This window comes from Mesoplodon densirostris, chromosome 5 (assembly GCF_025265405.1).
Source record: "Mesoplodon densirostris isolate mMesDen1 chromosome 5, mMesDen1 primary haplotype, whole genome shotgun sequence".
Taxonomy (NCBI): domain Eukaryota; kingdom Metazoa; phylum Chordata; class Mammalia; order Artiodactyla; family Ziphiidae; genus Mesoplodon; species Mesoplodon densirostris.
Window position 1 is genome coordinate 35,336,710 of NC_082665.1, and position 23,189 is coordinate 35,359,898.

General features: G+C 34.8%; 1 protein-coding gene across 1 annotated transcript in view; it reads right to left on the minus strand.

The window, feature by feature from the left end:
* Nucleotides 1–23,189, minus strand: part of GBE1 (1,4-alpha-glucan branching enzyme 1) — a 294,356-nt gene that overhangs the window by 229,534 nt on the left and 41,633 nt on the right. The window contains exon 2 of the mRNA XM_060098622.1: nucleotides 2,170–2,339. Within this exon, the coding sequence (XP_059954605.1) occupies nucleotides 2,170–2,339 (170 nt within the window). The remainder of the gene's footprint in view (nucleotides 1–2,169; nucleotides 2,340–23,189) is intronic.

Consider the following 23,189-nt stretch of genomic DNA (forward strand, 5'->3'; position numbering starts at 1 on the left):
TCATTATGATAGTTACCAAATCTAGTTTCATACAGTCCCTTTCCCATATTTTTATATTTCTAAAGCCTATTTAGTAGGTTCAATCATAAATATGGAGGAGAGGTAATCAAATGCAAGTACCAAATTTTAACTGAGGTTCTTATAGCAGTTTTGGTATCTGTATGTAAAACTTTAACTTGAACACTCTCAAGCAATACCTCTCAATAAATGGCAGTAAAAAGAACTAATAAAATAGAATGCCAAAAAGTGCCTTGATTATAGGTTGATATCAAAGTGGTCTATTAATATAAAACTAGTGGTCAAGGCAGTCACTTAGAGAAGATGGGGAAATAGTCATGTATATGTATGAGAAAAAATTATAACAATTTTAACAACAATTTAAGTGAAAAGACTCCTAGCCTCAAAATACATTTCATAATAATCACCAGGTCAAGCTATCTGAATCAGCAGACACACTATCTTTCTCAAAACTTTCCCTAAAGTTTTCAGTAACTCTAGAAACACAGGCAGCTGGCATCAACTACTTTGGGGGACTACACAAAGAATAATTTTAAGTCCTTAGACCTGCTTTTTCCAATAAGGGAGCCACCAGACAAAGGTGGCTACTTGTGCTTAAGATGAGATTAGTGCAACTGAGAAACTAAATTTAAAGTTTTATTTAATTTTAATTACTTTATTAAATGTAAATTTTAAAACTATTACTCATTTGAGTTGCTAGAACTTTTAATAATGGTTGGAAAAACTTGGGTACGTACTTTTAAACTGAAAATTGTATTAAATCTAAAGATTGATCAAGTATTTCCAATGGAAAAATACCAGATTTAGAAAGTGCAGTACAAAAGAATGAAAATATCTCACTAACAAATTTTATATTGATTACATTTTAAAATATGTTTTGATATATTGGGTTAAATAAAAATCTATCATTATTAAAATTCATTCAGCTGTCCTCCTTTATTTTTTTAATATAGCCACTAAAATTTTTGAATTATATAAATGGTGTCCATTATATTTCTATTGGACAGCGCTGCCTTAGACAATATAAATAAAATCAAAACTTTTTTTTAAAGTCAGGTTCCTTAAGGTATAATTTACACGTAGTAAAATTCACTCTTTTACATGTATACTTCTATAAATTCTGACAAATGTATACAGTCATGTAACCATCACAATCAAGACATAATACATTTTCATCACCCCAGAAAGTCCCCTTATGTTTCTCTGTAATCAGCTCAAACCTCCTACCCCTAAACCGTGACAACTCAGTTTTCTGTCCCTACAGTTTTGCTCTTTGCAGAACAGTACAGCATGTAGACTTCTGAGTCCAGGAAAATCAAACTTTAAAGACCACGCTACCCTATGGTACTAAAGGATTATTATCATTTTGATATTTCCTTTCCTTGTATTACGAACATTTTACCAAGGCCTATTTTGCCAGTTATTCCATTTTCAAAACTGAGCTTTCTTCCTTGTCACTATTACAGTAATTTATTTATACTTATATAATAAAACTGAGCACACTGTATTTTAGTTATTTACATACAGGTTTCCTTCCACTAGACTGTAAGATGGAAGCCTGACTTCTAGAACCACGGTGCTTTCCATAGAGTTAACTGCCTAGTGAAATTAATGGTGCAGATGACAAGGCTGAGAAGGTATTTCCCATATTGTGTTATAAAAAAGGAAAAGGAAAAAACAAAGAACTGACTGATGAAGCAGTTTACCCTCTAGATTAGCTGTCTACTTTTATTGTGGTCTCAATAAAAGATATTAGAGGATCCAAGTACTACGATGCCAAATAACCAGGAGCAAATGTTAGTGGAGTTGAACCTACACCAATATTTTTACCTAGATTGCTATTAGTTTTGTCAGAGCTTGCTAACAAAGTTGAATAGATTTGGAGTACTCTGCCTAACCCTATTTTTCTCATAAACTCTGTTATTTCTGGTACATGATTTTAAGAACATAAAGTTTTAAGAAACACATGTATCTTATTACAGCAGAAACACCTTTACAACATGAAGGTAAAGACTGAAGAAATTCTATGGAAAAGTAGAATATTTGTAATCAATAATATTCATAAAAGTTAAATATATGAAATATAACATCTATGTTTTAAATAAACAAATAAAATATTACAACTGAGTTTAATTGTTCTAAAATACTTACTGAAGTCTCCAGTAAGAAAAACTCCCTCTGCTCCTGGGGCCCATTCTTTGCAGTATAAACCACCATCAGCACATCTGTGGATGCCAAATGATTCATAACCTCTGGAAAACTTATCAATACCACCTTCGTTCTCTCCGATGTTGCTCAAAGTCTGGCAAAACAGGTTATACCTTTGAAAAAGTGCAAAAGAAAGGAAATTGAAAAATTAAATCATCTTCCAGAAAAGCTACTGTAATTAAGAAGTTGCTTTACTCTCATTCAGAAAAAGAAAAAAAAAAGACATCATTAAAGAGGAATGATGTGAATAATTTCATTTATTGGTAGAAGTTACCTGGTAGGATAAGATCATTCTTATCTCAAATAAACTGAACTAATCTAACTAACATTTTTTTTTGTAATTTCAAACATTTTGGTATAAGAGAGAAAATATGATGGTTATGTTATTCCATGAATATTTTAATATCAGCACTATAGCAACTTCTATGTCAAGACAGTATAATGAAGGAGCATTCCTACATCTCTCCTCAAACTCCTAAAAAAAAAAAAAATGAAGGAAAAATAGCTAAAAACCAGTAAGAAAAATAAAATTACTCTATAGCAGGTTTGGCACACTTTTCCTGTTAAGGGGCAGATAGTAAATATTTTAGGCTTTGCCAGCCATATGGTCTCTATGACAACTACTCAACTATGTCTCTGAAGCATGAAATTGGCCACAGACAATATGCAAATGGATGGGTGTAGCTGTGTTTCAATAACACTTTATTTACAAAAACAGATGGTGGGGCCAAATTTGGCCTCTGGGCTGTAGTTTGCCTAGCCATGCCCTATAAGCATGGAAAGAACATACATCACATCAAACTACAGAAGCTAGCAGCCATGAGAAGAAACCAAAGATTGCTTTCCAAGCAGGACCAAGAATAACACATAGCTGCTCCTGAACCTCTCCCAGATTCCCAGAGTCCATATTCAGGGCTGGTACACAAAAACATGCTACTACTTGCACTTATTAGTCCCAAGTCTGGGGAGAAGCAAAGTAGGACAAAACTGGTAAACCTAGAGAAATGAAGCATGTGGCAGGTGCTCTATGTCAGAAGTGAAAGTTCCAGAACTATGCAATGAATTGAGCAATGTCCATAAACTTCCCTGCGTACCCCATACCCTGAGGGGTAATCAAGAAAAGTTCCAGAAAGATGGCATGAATCCAAGTAGGGAATATACAGGGAATATACAAAATGTAAGAAGCTAACTAATGAAGAACACCTCAACTGAGCTGAATGGAAAAAGAATCTTTCCACAAATGTTTCATGCTGTACTTTAACTTAAATAAAAATGAATTGAATTAAAATAAGAGCTGAGAGATTATATGACAGAACAACAGAATGAGAAGTAAAATGAAACTGCAGACTCAAAGAAATAAAGAGTATCAAAATGTAGCATTAGAAAATAATCATTAAATTAGAATTGGCAAGGAACAAAGTGTACATATAACCAAGGGGGGAAAGTGGGGCATGGGGGGTGGTGGTGGGATGAATTGGGAGATGGGGATTGACATATATACACTAATATATATAAAATAGATAACTAATAAGAACCTGCTGTATAAATAAAATAATAAAATAAAATTCAAAAATTCAAAAAAAAATTTAAAAATCCCTATTTTTAAAGATAAAAAAATACTATACAATGGACATCCCCAATAATTGAGTATGAGAGTTACTGTTTCTCTACACTCTTGGCAATTAACATTATTAATTAAGAGTCTTATTAATCCTTCTGATATTTTTTGACTCTCTGGTTGGTAAAAATATCTTATTGTGTTTTAGTGTTTGCATTTTCCTAAATTATTATTAAGGTTGAATGGCTTTTCTTAAATTTATTAGCTATTTGTGCTTCTTTTTCAGTGCGTTGAGTGCTGGCTAGTATTTACTAATGGTATAACTCTGGACAAATTCCTAAATTTCTCTGTGTCTCATTTTCTTGCCTGCAAAATGGAGATGCTAAGTGTATTTGATCAAAAGGGTTATTAGGCAAATTAGCTGAGTTTGTACATGTAAAGTCCTTAGGCTATTGCCTGGCAAATTATATTCTCTCAATAAATATTAGCTATATCTTTGTCCTTTTTTTTCCATTTTAGGTTGCTTTATTTTTTGATTTGCAAAAGCTCTTTATATATTATAGAAAGTCATCTGTTTTCTGAAACACACTTATTGCAAATATTTTCTTCCAGTTGGTTTCCTTCTAGCTTTACTTATGGTATATTTTATCTTAAAGAATTTAAAAATTCTTTCTAATCTATCCATCTTTAAGGAGTTTTATATAGAATATATATAGCATTATATTTTGCTTAAAAGGTATTCTTAATCATAAGATTAAAATAATTCTCCCATATTTTCTTCCACTATACTTATATTTTTTTGGTGTTTAGTGTTTAAATTGCCTTGGAATTTATTTTTGTATATGGAATGATGTAGGAATTTGAGTTTTCTTCCAAAGTGCGAGAATAACTTTCCCAGTGCTCTTTATTTCATATATTCCGCCCTTTCTCCACTGATTAAGATGCCTGATTGACTTTATGTATTAAATTCACATATATAGAAGGCATTTTTATTTATTCCTCTTTCTTTGTTCTTTTCTGTATCTGGAGGAAGAATACCACACAATTTTAATTAACATAACTATATATAATAGTATATTTAATATTTGGTCATACAAGTTCACATTTTAATTTTTCTGTACATTTTCTTGGACATTTAAAAAACTTTTTTCCTTTATAAGAGCTTTACAATCAGTATGTCAAGTTTATTCAGATTATTTTACTATACAGATTAATTTGGAGAGAATTGCTACATACAAAATACTGAGTCCTTCAGCACATTATTAGGTTAATCTTAGCATTTTGCTGTTATCATGATAAGATGCCCCTTGTCTACTACATTTTCTAAGTGGCTATTGTTGACAAATAAAGATGCTAGTGGTTTATTATAAAAAAGAATTATTAGGTAAGTGAACTGGAAATTGATATAATTAGAGAAAAAAGACAAAGAAATTGAAAATATTAAAGAGATACGCAAAACTAACAAAAATTATCAAAATAAGGATAGCTGGTGACTCTGAAGAACAAAGCTAAGTAAAATGAATATGAAAGACATAAAACTGGACAGTTTTCCTATAGAATTAAATCTGCATTTTAAAAAGAACATATTATGTTTTAAGAAAAATTTGGAAAACAAATGCACAAACACACACACACAGTATCTCCCAGTTTAAGCTACTGAAATTCAAAGGAGAAAGAAATAATTCTATGGACAACTGGTACAAAAAAATAAGGGGAGGGGCGCATATTTTTTTTGCAAAGGAGCATTACATTAAAGACCAAAACATAACAAAGCCAAGCCCACACAATTCTGAGAGGGAAAGGTAGTAATCTAAGGATGTTATATGAGACACATGCCTACTCGAGCTTAAAGAATTCTTTAAATATTGCCAAATTAAAAAATAATTTTAAGTCTATGACATTAATGAACCATTGCTGAAGAAAAGAAAAAAAAACTTTCCATAAAAATTAGTCAATTAAAAGACTAAAAACACACACACAGAGGAATGGACAGTCATTGCAGCAGTGTGGTTGAGCCCTAAGTCTTTAAATATAGAACCAAGGCTAATCAATTGTGCAATTATGTGAGTGTGATAACAAGAAAAGAATCTCAATGGACAAGTGAAAACTTGACTTATAAAAAAACAAGAGGTAAGTGAAAGGGAGATGGAATAAAGCATGAGTGGTCAGACCCCTATTTTTTTTTATAACAGAGTCACTCAACACTGACTAAAATTTAAGATTGTCATTATTATACTCTTTAATCTCTTCAGTAATCTTAGATGGCCACTTTAAAGAAAGTCGTAATGTGAATTTCAGCCACTTCTTTTTATTTCAGTCTATTTGTTTAAAATTAAATTTAAAACACATTTCTTTTCCTCATGTTTTATTATATTATTTCTATAAAGTTATTTCTCTATTCTTCTACCTATATATAAGCATATAAAAAATATCAAGAATGATGTTCCCTTAATATCAGTGATGATTTTTTTGGTGGGGTTTCTATTTACTTTCTCCCCTGCATTGTTCTAATTATTTATAACAAAGAAACACCATTTAAACAAAATAAATGTTTTTTTCTGAAACGATAAAATTTTTAGATCATTAAAATATCTACATAATCCTATAAAATATTCCATAAGAATTTTAATGCATATGTAAAACTATGTTTATAAAATTTGGGGAATTCAAATAGTTTGAAATAGGTCAGTGGGACAAAACTGAGTTCTTGAAATAGACTTGAACATATAAAGAAATTAAATACATCATAAAAGGACATTTCAAATAAGTAAGAAAAGAATGGCTTACTTATTAAAATATTGGAATCTAAGTTTAAAAATTGGACCTCCAAAACCAAAATAACTTTGAAAGATCAAAGTTATAAATATTTAATTAAAAAAAAAAAACCTATAGCTCACAGAAAAAGAAGTACAAATGGCCAGTAAACACATTGAAAAGATGCTCAAATTCATAGATAACTGAAGAAGTGCAAACCTAAATTTCAAAATTCCATTTTCCACCTAAAAGACCAGTAAATATGTGATAGTCTGTGCAGACAGAATGCAGGTCCAGGAAAAAGACATTCCCAAATACTCTTTAATGAAATATAAATTAGATAACTATTTGGCATCAGCTATGAAAATTTCAAAATTATACTCTTCAACTAAGTAATTCCATTTCTAGAAATTTACCCCTAGGATATATCACACAAAGAAGCAAAGACATGTGTACAATGATAATCATTATGGCATTATTTAAAATACCAAACCATGGAAAATACCTACCTGTTCAACAAGGGAGGCTGGTCGAATTAACCATGGAACATACAAACAACAAATTACATGAGATCCATTATGAAGAAGGAGATAGAACGAAATGTGGTGATGTGGAAAAATGTCCCAAGAGCGATGGCTTAGGGAAAGAAGCTGCAAAGCAGTTTTCTACAAACCATCTACTTGTATAAAGCATATTCATATAGGTACAGATGGCATGTAGATGGTATTTTCACAGGGTCCCTTCCTCTGCACCAGTGGTTGAATTCCAATGGGCTGAGGTGAACAGGAGCCTTAAGCCTCCCTAGCCTCACCACACTCACCACATTTGCTTCAAAGACAAGAAGAGGTACAGCACAGAATCTGATCGGTGTAGTGCAATGTTTATGGGAGTGGTAGGTGTGAGTGGAATATTTCATATATGATCCCCTTTTGTATTGTATATATATATCCAACACACACAAATACACATGCCCACCTGTGAGCACACATGCCCATGGTTTCATAAAAATTCAGATTACATTTAATCTATTATTTGAAACAAATTAGCTTTTAATGAAATGATACAACCCCAGTCTCACTGGCAGTCTTCACTCTAGTCTTTACACAAACTGAACCACCAACAGAAGCCAGGAAGGTATCATAAATATGAGGAGCTGCTCCCACATGAGGAACACAAAAGGGCAAGCCTGATGATAAAAGAATGACCAATGAGGTTAGCCTTTGAGTATGGAAAACAACGCAGAAAAGAACTCTAAGTGAGATGGAGAGCACAAAGCCCAGCGAAAAGTGACAGTGTCTATTTAAAAGCTATAGCCTATTATTACCAAGCATTTGCCAAACCAAGTAAGAATGAAAAAATTCCAGATTTTTCTGTGAACTCTCCTTAATTTAACATTAGCAACTGTTTCAAAAATACTTCAAATACCGATCTAGATCAAAAAAGAAAAAAGGCAAAAAACCTTCAATCTACAGATCTAATGAAAGACTCGTATTGCAAACTCTCTCATACTCTCCAACTTCTATGAGAAAATGATTCTTACCTCTTATAGATATTACTCAGCTATAACTCTTGGTGTATGGAAACTCTAATCCATATTAGACAACATAAGTTAACAACATTCAATAAAATGACCAAACAGTAAGGAACAGTCAACAAAATTAATCTGGACTTAGGGTTTAAAAAAATGCATACACATACATTATCATAATATAAGAAAAATTACTGATTCTTTTTTAAAAAGATACCAACTTTGGGAGGGCAAATAAATGTGGCAATAATTTTACTGTCAATGTGGTTATAATGTCTTTAAAACACAATTTTAGATTTATTTTAAGTTTAAAAAATAATCATTCTTAAGATGTTTCATAAGACATGTACAAATGTCCCATTTACTAAAATTGAACAGAAACAGGATTATAGTATGATATAATTCTGACTAAATATCTTGACTTCCTCAAGGTCAGCCCTGTAGCTTCTGATACAGAAATACACATTCCACTTTGAAATCACTGTGGCTCAAAAAAGAAAATGCCTGAGGATATAGCAAGCTCATCGTCCCTTTGCCCTCTCCTACTACAGTCATCTCTCTCAATATTTTGCTATGAATTTATAGAATATTTAAAAACTGGGTCAAATTCTTGGTAACCAGAACATAAGACGAAGTTACTATTGCAACTAGCACTTTGTACAGATATAAAAATATTATTACATTTGATTGATGTTTTTAATCCTCTTTTTACAAAGAAAGAAATAGAGGCACAGATAAATATGTAAGTTGCCCAAGGTCAAGAAGGTAAAAAGCAGTAGAGATGTAGTATTATTCATCACAAAAGGTATACTTTAAGGAAATCAAGAGACAAAGTCTCAAATTAAAAGTCACATCTTCCTTTTAAAGAAAGCCCTATAAGTTTTATTCATAAGGCTATTAATCTTATAATTAAGAGAAACAGCTAAGGCTCTAGAAATAAACAGTTTAGCTTCAAATCTTAACTCTGTTACATACTATATGTGACCTTGAACAAATCACTTAGCCTCCTTTTTCCTTAATTTCTTCCCCTGTTAAGTGGGGGAAATCTCATAGTTTATAAGGAATCAATGAAGTCATACTAGGAGTCATCCCCACAGTAGCTGGCAAGTGCTCAATAACTGTAAGCTATAACTTTTCACCATCTCAGTGGAAGGCAATGCTGTAACATCCTTTTTAATTTATAATTTTTTAACTTATAATACTTGTTTAGATTTTAATGTGCACATTAATTATTAGAAAACATCAAGGACTGTTTCTCCTTAAATTCCAAAAGTGCTTGAGAACACATTTTTTCCTGCTATGAAAAATTACAAATATAGGCATACTAACACATAACACATACCAGGTACTCCAGATTAACTTGAATGTATGGATTATAAAAAGTGCTGAAGAAAATTAAGTAAATTGGATTGACTAGGGAAAAAAATAGTTACTTTAGGGAAGCAGGAAATGATTAGTTTGGAAAAAAAATGAAACAGGCTACAGTCTTTGCTCTCCTGTAAGACAGTTCATCCTAGATCCGTACAGAAACTAATTTCAGGCAAGGTTGTCAACACAGGAGATATGTCAGGGGAGATGGATCATACTTTATCTGGAAATATCTAGGATGTAGAATTCTTTCTCAAGTGCTTCTGAGTGTACCTAAAACACAAGGAACCCATGAGGGAAATTCCTTCCTTGTTAGCTTAATTCTTAAGATTTTATATTGTCATCTGCTTCCTAGAGGAGACTTGGAATAGAGGCAAGCAAAAGCACAGAAGTAAAAGCTCAACAGGAATTTTTAGTAACTAAAAAAGGGAAAAATAAAGAAGAGGGGAATGGAATTTTTTTTGAAACAAAAAATTGCTTTTTAAATCGGCCTTTAAAAAGACCTTAAGGTGACTGGCAGAAACTTTCTTCTTGAAGCACAAAATATGTGTAATATACAAACTTATCTATATATTAAACCTGTCAAGTGAAGAGTAGGCATTTGAGACTTTAAAGTGAATAGTTTATGTCCCTCAATCATGGATAAGTATTCAACAACAACAACAAAAACCCACAACATATTTATTACAGGATAAAAATATTTATTGTGTACCAATAATTCAAGGTCCTTCCCTCAATAAGTTCATCAGTCTAATAGAAGATGGTTCAACTCAGGACAGGATAGGGCTGAGATAAGCAAATGTTAACAGAAGAATAAGCAAGACAACAGAAAGAACTGATGGGAGAAGAGAAGATTAGAAAAGGCTTTAAAAAGTGGCTGGCATTTGTGCTATATCTTGAAGGATGAGTAGTATATTCTGACAGTTGGAGACAAGACAGAGAAGAGCATTAAATGTGTAAAATTTAAAGTGGTTCTTGTGGGCTACATATTAGCTATACGTAGCTGGACAGGAAGATGGCTAGAAATGTAGTGGCAAATCAAGATGGAAAAGATGGTTTTCAGCTAGATAATAAATAAAAAAATGAAAAACTTTAAGACTTTAAAGAGGAGATAACTGATACAATGAGAGAGTTTTTAAAGGGAGCAGTTTGAAGGATCAATTTTAGCAGGTAGAGTATAGATATTACTGAAGTCTTTATTAAATAGACTGAACATTAAAATATAGGGGTTTGTGGACTTGTTATACAGGACTGACCAATGAAAATAATTTAAAAATTGACATTATAGTAGACATGGTTTCTTATTTTTGAATGCCGTTCTTTATATTTAAATGTTTAAATGTACCAGTTGACAAATAAATGTACAAATTTTCAAAATTTCATTTAAAATTTTAGTGACATTTCCAATCTGTATTCAATTTAACATACACTCTAAACTTCATCTGTCAGGAAACAGTAAAATTGGGGCCATTTAAGTAAAAGTGACAAGGAAGGAGTGGTAAAATCCATCCATTTATTCCACAAAAATTACTAAGCATCTACTATATGTCCAGTGCTATGCTAGTCACCGAGAACAGAGAAGAAAGAGTCCATGCCTTCAAGACATTCTTTGTTATGTTTGGGAGATAGAAGAGCAAAAAAAGAGTGAGAAAGCACCGTGTAAGGCCTTGATAAAGGCTTATAACCAGAAAACAGAAGTAGCTAGAATGTAAATTCCCCAAAGACAGGGAAAATTATCTGTTTAGCACATTCATATACCCAAGCACCTTAAATACAGCACATATTAAGTACTTAACAAATAAATATTTAGTGAGCACCTATTACTTGCCAGACAGTGGTGAGGCAATGGTGACAGGATGGTTAGATTTAGGTTTAAAATTAAGATTATTACATCTGAATTTGAATTCCAATCCTACCTCTTACCAGCTGTAACTAAGACTCAATTTCCCTATCTAAGAATAACAGAATATATTTCATAAGATAATCAAATGAGATAATATACCTAAAATGCTTAGCATAACACCTTTCACATGAAATGAATAAGCACACTATTAGGACAATAAATCTATTCAATATGATTGTTGGATTTGAGGACAACATAGAAAATCAATAGCCTCTTCAAATATAAGAAAGATACAATCCACCCTAAATGTACGAGACTCACATATTCACTTAGTTCCACCAAGGTCTTGGCTTTGTACCCTTGTTTGACCGGCCCTATGAAGGCTGTGACTTGCAAGCAGCTACTGAAAGAAGCCAGATACTACAACATTGACATGTGGAGAAATAAAGGCTAAACTTTTAAAGGGATAAACTTTGACCAATAAGAGATAGAAAATGGGAAGCAGTCTGCAGATAAATCCCTCACTCTTGCTCCTGTAGGTCCTGTGTGACTAAACAACCAGCTTTATAAGGAAACGCATTATCTCACGTAAGACACTGATTCATTGACTTGAATGTTATAAAAAGTTCAAACGTATGGATCTACAAAAGTGAAAAGGAAACCAGGGGATATGATGAACCAATCAAGACACCAACTGCTGTCAAAATGAATGGAAGACAATTCACTCCCATCATCTCATTTCTACTCAAACTGATAGTAACATGCATGTCTGTGGTTTTTAACCCAAGCAGTTTTTCTTACTATTATAACCCTTACCAATGCCTATGTTCATAAGATTTGGGACTAGATGTTAATGAAATGAGTTCTTTCACATATAGAGTTAATCTAAGACTAATTTGTATGGGCCATGTTCTATGTTCCAGGCATGATGACACACCATAGAAAGGACAGATTTTAAAAATAAAAGGTTAGGTTCTATTGCTAGGCCCATTAGCAAAGTGACCTTAGATTTTCCCCTTAATGACCTCAGAGTTTCAGCCTCCTCATCTATAAAACAGAAAGATAATACCATTGATGTCAGGACTACTGTGCTTATATATAACTAGCCCACCAAAAAATAAATTATGTCATGTCTCATCTTTCCTTTTTTTAAACAAGAAATTAAGATATTTCTAAGTAGAAAAAAAACCTTGAAAAAATTGGAATAGTTATATCATGTTAATTATAATACAATAATAAAATCTAAATGTTAATTCAATTACAAGCAAACATTAAGCATGTTACTAATTTTAACCTTTTTTAAAAATCTTTTTCATTTTGTACCATCTCTAAAACACAATCAAATGCACTATGGACAATCTGATAACTCCTATCCTCAGAGCATATTTAAGAGCAAACAGTTGATTTCTTATTTTCTGATGTTTTAGAATAAAAGCTATTTAAATAACAATTTTGTTCTTACTTGGCCTAAAGTTAAATGTAATTTGGCTACTTTGTATTTCAAATTAATAATATATATACAGAAATTATGATTATGTAGAAATCATTAAATCTTTCCTATTTGGGAGGAGGAGAATGAGGTCAATTTAAAACTATTAAAAGTTAACTTTAAAAGTGAGAGTGGCTACTATTTAAAATTGTGTCCTGGAAGTAAATAATGGCTGCTATCTATTAAATGTTCTTTCCTAATTCTGGTACTGGGCCATAGAGGTGAAGGGGTGGAGGGAGGTCACTGCTGAGATCCTTCCAAATCTAAATCCTACAAAACCCAAACCATGAAATGTTCTCATTCAATTAATGGAAAATTAGAAATACTTCACTTGGTGGTATTACTTAGAAAGCCTTATACAACTCCTTATTTATTTTAATAATAAAGTACTTATTTCTAGAGTTCAACATTTAGGATAATGGAAATGACATTTAATGACACAACATAAAGAACCTACTATATAGCCATTAATGTAAACATATTTTGACTTCTTAACATATTAATTAATTAGAATAAATTAACAAAATGTAGCTAGAAATTAATTTTAATCACTGTGTTTTGTCTCTTGGCTGCAAACAAATTAATAATATATTGCCCTTGCAGTTTACCAGGGTATGATTAATGGTCAATATTAAAATTTCTGGGGTCTTCTGGCAATGTGAAAACCTGACTGCCTAACTAGAAAAAGAAAGCCATCTGAATGTAATAAATCAGAATTACTGAAGGTAAGCCCTGTGAGATGGCCCATCTGGTCAGGCCTGGAAGTGTCAAGTACTGTCCCAAGCACTTTAAGCAGCCAGCCTCTTTATCAGCCGCTCTCTTTCCAGTCACGCTCCTGTTCACGTCTTTGCTACATGCTCTGCTGATTACCTTGGAAAAGGGCAATGCTGTAACTGTTCAACTGACCTTTCAGTTTATTTTCTCTCGTGTAATATGAAACATGAGCTAACACAGTCTTAGTCTACTGATTTTTAGGAAGAAATCTAACTTAATGTTTTAACAGCTCTTAGCTCAAAGAACACTCTGCTCTGTGGTCAGCTTTCTCTTTTGGGAAAAATTACATGGCAAAGACCAGAGGTTTGGGCTAGAGGTCCTCCATCATGTAGACCACAATCTGCACAATAGCTATACTCCTGAGTATGCATGGTTAACTAACCTGCTGAGAAGCAATTCCAATCTTTTAAATCACCAGGAAAATCTTGTTCGTAATATGATTCATTGTATCAACAGATTAGAAGCAATGATAGGGGGCTTCCCTGGTGGCGCAGTGGTTAAGAGTCCTCCTGCCGATGCAGGGGACACGGGTTCGTGCCCCGGTCCCGGAAGATCCCACATGTCGCGGAGCAGCTGGGCCCGTGAGCCATGGCCACTGAGCCTGAGCCTGCGCGTCTGGAGTCTGTGCTCCGCAACAGGAGAGGCCACAACAGTGAGAGGCCCACGTACCACAAAAAAAAAAAAAAAAAAAGCAATAATGGTTATGTCTTTTGTCTTTAATATGAATGTCACTGTTACTCAAACATTGTCAAAAATTCTATACTCTCCAAAGTAGAGAGGGAGGTGAAGGAGTCAAAATATACAACTTTTAGACCATCTTTAAGGTACTAGCTATGTGAACTTAAGGAGGATAACCACCCAAAGCTTTAGCTTCCTCTTCTGTAAAATGAAGAAGCTAAATTGAAAGGTATCATCCAGGTCTAAGAACGTATAATCCGTACTCTAGCCTTCTCTGATTCAAAGTTGGGTCCTAGTTCTTCCAACCAAGAAAGGAAAAAATTGCACCCCAAAACAAAGGTTATTTTGGATGTCTCCCGCACACACACCAAAGAGTGTATATTTTACCGTGCACAAGTAGCATAATTTTAAATACATCATTTTTCTTAAAATAAAATGCAGTCTATAAACCACTATGAAACATAAAATGCAAAGCAAATAAAACAAGAAAATAGTCTGTCAGCCAACTGAAAAAATTATAATGAATTATAAATATCACAAATCATGAATGATAATGACTAATACCTCATGGAATACTTACTATGCTACAGGCACTGTTAAATATTAACTATTTAAGCTCTCACAATAACCCAATGTGGAGGGTACTGTTATCATTCTCATGGTACAGATGAAGAAACAGGAGGTTAAAAACTTTTGCCCAAGGCCACACAGCTATTAAGTGGGTGAAGCTGGAATACATATCCAAGACTTTCCTTCCAGAGTATTTTTACTTAAGCATTACTCATAATAGCACCCAAAACATTTTGCAGTTTACAGTTTTTCAGTTGATTTGGACTTCTATACTAAATTTAAATTATTTATTACTTAGTATTTGTTAAATAGTTTTCATATGCTAAATTTTTTATGGAAAAAACCTTTTATTAAAGGTTAGAGTGATACAAATGTTCAAAAATAAAGTCATCAGAAAACTCACTTGAAAAAAAAGTAAAACTTGTCATATTTACACTAACTAAACAAATCCACAAAGCATTTTTTTCTATTTTATTTTGTAAAGTCTAACAAAAGGCAGAAATCACATTGGTACTGATTCTAATTACCCAGAGAATTTTACTTGGAGGGCAGGTGTACCTGTCACAATGAACCTGAAGTAACTGAGTTAAAGCAAAATATGCAAACATGTACTATTTATACCTCTGATATACAGTTTCAAACTGGATGGTTATTATATCAATTATAAGATAAAAACCAATGGACACTAATTGTTTTTCTCTGAAAATCACCAAAGATCAGAAACCTTATAATATGGTAATTGGCAAATCAAAAACCCAATCACACATTTGAATTTATTAAATATAGCCAGATAGCCATGAACTTTATCCTTGTGAATGTTTTTATATTAGAGACAGGATAAATGAATCAATTTTCACTTTGACAATGGCATGGGACACAGTATACTAATATATATCAAAGAATCCAAGGAGATATATATATTTCCAACAAAAACTTCACATCCTTTGGACTAAATAGCCATGAAATATCAAAGGTTTATCAAACACTCTGACAAGATTTTTGCCTTTACTGAGGGAGATAAAGGTTTAAAAATTCTGTCAGCTACAAAACCAAAAGATTAAAGAGCTTTCATAGTGACTCCTAACATATTGGCAAGGCCTCTTTTAAGTTATAAAAATCCAAGTTTCATATCTATATCCATCTATCTATCTCTGTGTGTGTATACACACACACACACACACACACACACACACACAAATGTCTTTTTTACATCCATTGACCTAACACAGACCAGACATAATAGGTCTGAAAGCAAAGAACAGCTTGGCAAGTGGAGTAGTCTGCTATATTGTCTGCATGTCTCAGTTTATTATTTTTCCAAATTACACATTTTATTCTTTTAATTATTTACCCAAATTGAGATTGAGATAAAGTATTTAAATTTTACTAAGCAACAATACTCTGTAGGTTTTGTAATGAAGTATGGATGTAAAACAACATTTTTAAATTTCACTTACCATATTAAAGTCTCTGTGCCAAATTAAACTACTATACAAAGACTATAATGCTATAAGCAGATTTGAAAGAAAACCCAAAGCTAAATTCCATTCAAGTATAGCTAAATATGTTTGCTAATAAGGCCACCCTGATGCTTAATTTAATAGCCTATTCAACATCAGTAAAATGGATACTTTAAATTCATCTAGAACTCATATTGCTTATAGGCCACAGTATTCTAGTTCAGTGCTCCCAAAATGCTCTGGCCAGATCACATAGTTGTACTGATAATTAAAGCCTATTCATAATCAAAATTGCTGGAATTGAGAACTCAGATAGGTTCCTCATCACTCACAGACCACCCTTCCCTAAGGCTGGGTTCACAAAGAGTTTTGGCCAAACTGTCCCAATGGTATATTCATACAGTATTATAAATTTCTTTGCTGATATCTTCTCCCACCAGATTAAAGATGCCATAAAGTCAAGGATCATCTATTGTTTAATTTTACATCCTCAACATCTATTACAGCATCCATTAAGGAATAGGGACTATTGGGCACCTTAAAGATGGTGGAGGAGTAAGACGTGGAGATCACTTTCCTCCCACAAATACATCAAAAGTACATCTACATGTGGAACAACTCCTACAGAACACCTACTGAACGCTGGCAGAAGACCTCAGACCTCCCAAAAGGCAAGAAACTCCCCACAAACCTGGGTAGGGCAAAAGAAAAAAGGAAAAACAGAGACAAAAGAATAGAGATGGGACCTGCACCAGTGGGAGGGAGCTGTGAAGGAGGAAATGTTTCCACACACTAGGAAGCCCCTTCGCGGGCGGAGACTGCGGGTGGCGGAGGGGGAACCTTCGGAGCCACAGAGGAGAGTGCAGCCACAGGGGTGCGGAGTGCAAAGCGGAGAGATTCCCGCACAGAGGATCGGTGACGACCGGCACTCACCAGCCCGAGAGGCTTGTCTGCTCACCCGCGGGCGGGGGCTGGGAGCTGAGGCTAGGGCTTCGGAGGTCAGATCCAGGGAGAGGACTGGGGTTGGCTGTGTAAACACAGCCTGAAGGGGGCTAGTGTGCCACAGCTAGCTGGGAGGAAGTCCAGGAAAAAGTCTGGAACAGCCGAAGAGGCAAGAGACCATTGTTTTGGGGTACACGAGGAGAGGGAATTCAGAGAACCACCTAAACGAGCTCCAGAGACGGGCGCGAGCCACTGCTATCAGCGTGGACACCAGAGACTGGCATTAAACGCTAAGGCTGCTGCTGCAGCAACCAAGAAGACTGTGTGTAAGCACAGGTCACTATCCATACCCCCCTCCAGGGATCCTGTGCAGCCGGCCATTGCCAGGGTCCTGTGATCCAGGGACAACTTCCCCGGGAGAACACATAGCGTGTTCTCAGGCTGTTGCAATGTCATGCAGCCTTCTGCCACCGCAGGCTCACCCCACATTCTGTACCCCTCCCTTCCCCCGGCTTAAGTGAGCTACAGCCCCCTAATCAGCTGCTACTTTAAACCCATCCTGTCTGAGCGATGAACAGATGCCCTCAGGCGACCTACATGCAGAGGAAGGCCAAATCCAAAGCTGACCCCCAGGAGCAGTGTTAACAAAGAAGAGAAAGGGAAATTTCTCCCAGCAGCTTCAGGAGCACTGGATTAAATCTCTGCAATCAACTTGAAGCACCCTACATCTCCGGAATACCTGAATAGACATGAATCATCCCGAAATTGAGGCGGTGGATTTGGGAACAACTGTAGACTTGGGGTTTGCTTTCTGCACCTAATTTGTTCCTGATTTTATGTTTATTTAAGTTTAGTATTTAGAGCTTATTATCATTGGTAGATTTGTTTATTTGGTTGCACTCTTCCTTTTTTAATTTATATATATATATATATGCATTTTTAAACTTTTTCTCTTATTGTGAGTGTGTATGTGATGCTTCTTTGTGTGATTTTGTCTGAATAGCTTCACTTTTACTATTTGTCCTAGGGTTCTGACTGTCCATTTTGTCTTTCTTTCTTTTTTTTTTTTTTTTAGTATAGTTTTTAGCACTTGTTATCATTGGTGGATTTGTTTTTAGGTTTAGTTTCTTTCTTGCTAGCTTTCTTTTTTTTATTACTTATTTTTTTATTTTTAATAATTTTTTTCTATTTCAATAAATTTGTTTTATTTATTCTCTCTTTCTTTTTTTTTTTTTTTAAAGCTCCCCATGTGACTCTCATTTGCAAACAGGGTTGAGAACTGGTTCTCAAGTTTGCCTACATATTGGAGATACTTGGGAAATTTTATTTTTTTTTATTTTATTTTTTTTTATAATAGTGTTTATTTTTACTTGTTGACAGTTTGCTTTATTTATTTGTTTATTTTTGGCTGTGTTGGGTCTTCGTTTCTGTGCGAGGGCTTTCTCTAGTTGTGGAGAGCGGGGGCCACTCTTCATCGCGGTGCGCAGGCATCTCACCATCGCGGCCTCTCTTGTTGTGGAGCACAAGCTCCAGACGCACAGGCTCAGTAATTTTGGCTCACGGGCCCAGTTGCTCCGCGGCATGTGGGATCCTCCCAGACCAGGGCACGAACCCATGTCCCCTGCATCGGCAGGCAGACTCTCAACCACTGCACCACCAGGGAAGCCCCTATTCTCTCTTTCTTTATTCCCTCCCTCCCTCTCTCTCTCTCTCTCTCCCTCTCCCTCTCTCCCTCTCTCTCTCTCTCTCTCTTCCTCTTCCTTTCTTTCTTATCTCCCTTTTCTTCTGAGCCATGTGGGAGACAGGGCCTTGCTGCTCTGGCTGGGTATCAGGACTAAGACTCTAAGGTGGGAGAGCTGAGTACAGGACATTGGTCCACCAGACACCTGCCGGCCCCCACATAATATCAAACGGCGAAAGCTCTCCCAGAGATCTCTATCTCAACGCTAAGACCCAGCTCCACTCAATGACCAGCAAGCTTCAGTGCTAGACACCATATGCCAAACAACTAGCAAGACAGGAACACAAACCCACCCAATAGCAGAGAGGATGCCTAAAATCATAAGTTCACAGACATCCCAAAACACAACACTGGACATGGTCCTGCCCACCAGAAACACAAGGTCCAAACTCACCCTCCAGAAAACAGGCACCAGTCCCCTCCACCAGGAAGCCTACACAACTCACTGAATCAACCTTACCCACTGTGAGCAGACACAAAAACAATGGGAATTACGAACCTGCAGCCTGAGAAATGGAGATCCCAAACAGAGTAAGCTAAGCAAAGTGAAAAGACAAGAAATACACAGCAGATGAAAGAGCAAGGCAAAAACCCACCAGACCAAACAAATGAAGAGGAAATAGGCAGTCTACCTGAAAAAGAATTCAGAGTAACGACAGTAAAGATGATCCAAAATCTTGGAAATAGAATGGAGAAAATACAAGAAACGTTTAACAAGGACCTAGAAGAATTAAAGAGCACACAAACAATGATGAACAACACAATAAATGAAATTAAAAATTCTCTAGAAGGAATCAATAGCAGAATAAGGAAGGAAGAAGAACGGATAAGTGACCTGGAAAATAAAAGAGTGGAAATAACTACCACAAAGCAGAATAAAGAAAAAAGAATAAAAAGAATTAAGGACAATCTCAGAGACCTCTGGGACAACATTAAAAGCACTAACATTTGAGTCATAGGGGTTCCAGAAGCAGAAGAGAAAAAAAAAAAGGGACTGAGAAAATATTTGCAGAGATTACAGTTGAAAACTTCCCTAATAGGGGAAAGGAAATAGTTAATCAAGTCCAGGAAGTACAGAGAATCCCATACAGGATAAATCCAAGGAGAAACACGCCAAGACACATATTAATCAAACTCAAAAATTAAATACAAAGAAAAAATATCAAAACCAGCAAGGGAAAAGCAACAATTAACATACAAGGGAATCCCCATAAGGTTAACAGCTGATTTCTCAGCAGAAACTCTGCAAGCCAGAAGGGAGTGGCAGGACATATTTAAAGTGATGAAAAGGGAAAACCTACAACCAAGATTAATCTAGACAGCAAAGATCTCATTCAGATTTCATGGAGAAATTAAAACCTTTACAGATAAGCAGAAGCTAAGAGAATTCAGCACCACCAAAACAGCTCTACAACAAATACTAAAGGAACTTCTCTATGCAGGAAACACAAGAGAAGGAAATGACCTACAATAACAAACCCAAAACAATTAAGAAAATGGGAATAGGAACATACATATCGATAACTACCTTAAATGTGAATTGATTAAATGCTCCAACCAAAAGACAAAGACAGGCTGAATGGATACAAAAACAAGACCAGTACATATGCTGCCTACAAGAGACTCACTTTAGACCTAGTGACACATACAGACTGAAAGTGAGGGGATGGAAAAAGATATTCCATGCAAATAGAAATCAAAAGAAAGCTGGAGTAGCAATTCTCATATCAGAAAAAATAGACTTTAAAATAAAGACTATTATAAGACACAAAGAAGGACACTACATAATGATCAAGGGACCAATCCAAGAAGAAGATAGAACAATTGTAAATATTTATGCACCCAACATATAGGAGCACCTCAATACATAAGGAAAATGCTAAAAGCCATAAAAGGGGAAATCAACAGTAACACACTCATATTAGGGGACTTTAACACCCCACTTTCACCAATGGACAGATCATCCAAAATGAAAATAAATAAGGAAAAACAAGCTTTAAATGATACATTAAACAAGATGGACTTAATTGATATCTATAGGTCACAAGATCCAAAAACAAAAGATTACACTTTCTTCTCAAGTGTTCATGGAACATTCTCCAGGATAGATCATATCTTGGGTCACAAATCAAGCCTTGATAAATCTAGGAAACTTGACATTGTACCAAGTATGTTTTCCGATCAAAATGCTATGAGACTAGATATCAATTACTGGGAAAAAACCTGTAAAAAACACAAACACATGGAGGCTAAATAATACACTAATAAATAATGAAGAGATCACTGAAGAAACCAAAGAGGAAATCAAAAAATACCTAGAAACAAATGACAATGAAAACACGATGACCCAAAACCTATGGGATGCAGCAAAAGCAGTTCTAAGAGGGAAGTTTATAAAATCCTACCTCAAGAAACAAGAAACATCTCAGATACACAACCTAACCTCACACCTAAAGCAATTAGAGAAAGAAGAACAAAACTCCAAAGTTACCAGAGGAAAAGAAATCATAAAGATCAGATCAGAAATAAATGAAAAAGAAATGAAGGAAACGATAGCAAATATCAATAAAACTAAAAGCTGGTTCTTTGAGATTATAAAAAAAGATTGATAAACCATTAGCCACACTCACCAAGAAAAAAATGGAGAAGACTCAAATCAAAAGAATTAGAAATGAAAAAGAAGTAACAACTGACACTGCAGAAATGCAAAGGATCATGAGAGATTACTACAAGCAACTATATGCCAATAAAATGGACAACCTGGAAGAAATGGACAAATTCTTAGAAAAGCACAACCTTCCGAGAGTGAACTAGGAAGAAATAGAATATATAAACAGACCAGTCACAAGCACTGAAATTGAAACTGTGATTAGAAATCTTCCAACAAACAAAAGCCCTGACCAGATGGCTTCACAGGCGAATTCTATCAAACATTTAGAGAAGAGCTAACACTTATCCTTCTCAAACTCTTCCAAAATACAGCAGAGGGAGGAACACTACCAAACTCATTCTACGAAGACACCATCACCCTGATATCAAAACCAGACAAAGATGCCACAAAAAAAGAAAACTACAGGCCAATAATACTGATGAACATAGATGCAAAAATCCTCAACAAAATCCAACAACACATTTAAAGGGTCACACACCATGATTAAGTGGGGTTAATCCCAGGAATGCAAGGATTCTTCAATATATACAAATCAATCAATGTGATACACCATAATAAAAAACTGGAGAAAAACCATCTGATCATCTCAATAGATGCAGAAAAAGCTTTTGACAAAATTCAACACCTACTTATGATAAGAAGCCTCCAGAAGGTAGGCATAGAGGAAACTTACCTCAACATAATAAAGGCCATATATGACAAACCCACAGCCAACATCGTTCTCAATGGTGAAAAACTGAAACCGTTTCCACTAAGATCAGGAACAAGAGAAGGTTGCCCACTCTCACCACTATTATTCAACATAGTTTTGGAAGTTTTAGCCACAGCAATCAGATAAGAAGAAGAAATAAAAGGAATCCAAATCGGGAAAGAAGAGGTAAAACTGTCACTGTTTGCAGATGACATGATAGTATACATAAAGAATACTAAGGATGTTACCACAAAACTACTAGAGCTAATCAATGAATTTGGTAAAGTAGCAGGATACAAAATCAATATACAAAAATCTCTTGCATTCCTATACACTAATGATATAAAATCTGAAACAGAAATTAAGGAAACACTCCCATTTTCCATTGCAACAAAAAGAATAAAATACCTAGGAATAAACCTACCTAAGGAGACAAAAGACCTGTATGCAGAAAACTATAAGGCACTGCGGAAAGAAATTAAAAATGATACAAACAGATGGAGAGATATACCATGTTCTTGGATTGGAAGAATCAACATGGTGAAAATGACTATACTACCAAAAGCAATCTACAGATTCAATGCAATCCCTATCAAACAACCAATGGCATTTTTCACAGAACTAGAACAAAAAATTTCACAATTTGTGTGGAAACACAACCCAAATAGCCAAAGCAATCTTGAAAAAGAAAAACGGAGCTGGGGGAATCAGTCTCCCGGATTTCAGACTACACTAAAAAGCTACAGTAATCAAGACAGTATGGTACAGGCACAAAAAAAGAAATATAAATCAGTGGAACAGGATAGAAAGCCCAGAGATAAACTCACACACATATGGTCACCTTATTTTTGATAAAGGAGGCAAGAATATACAATGGAGAGAAGACAGCCTCTTCA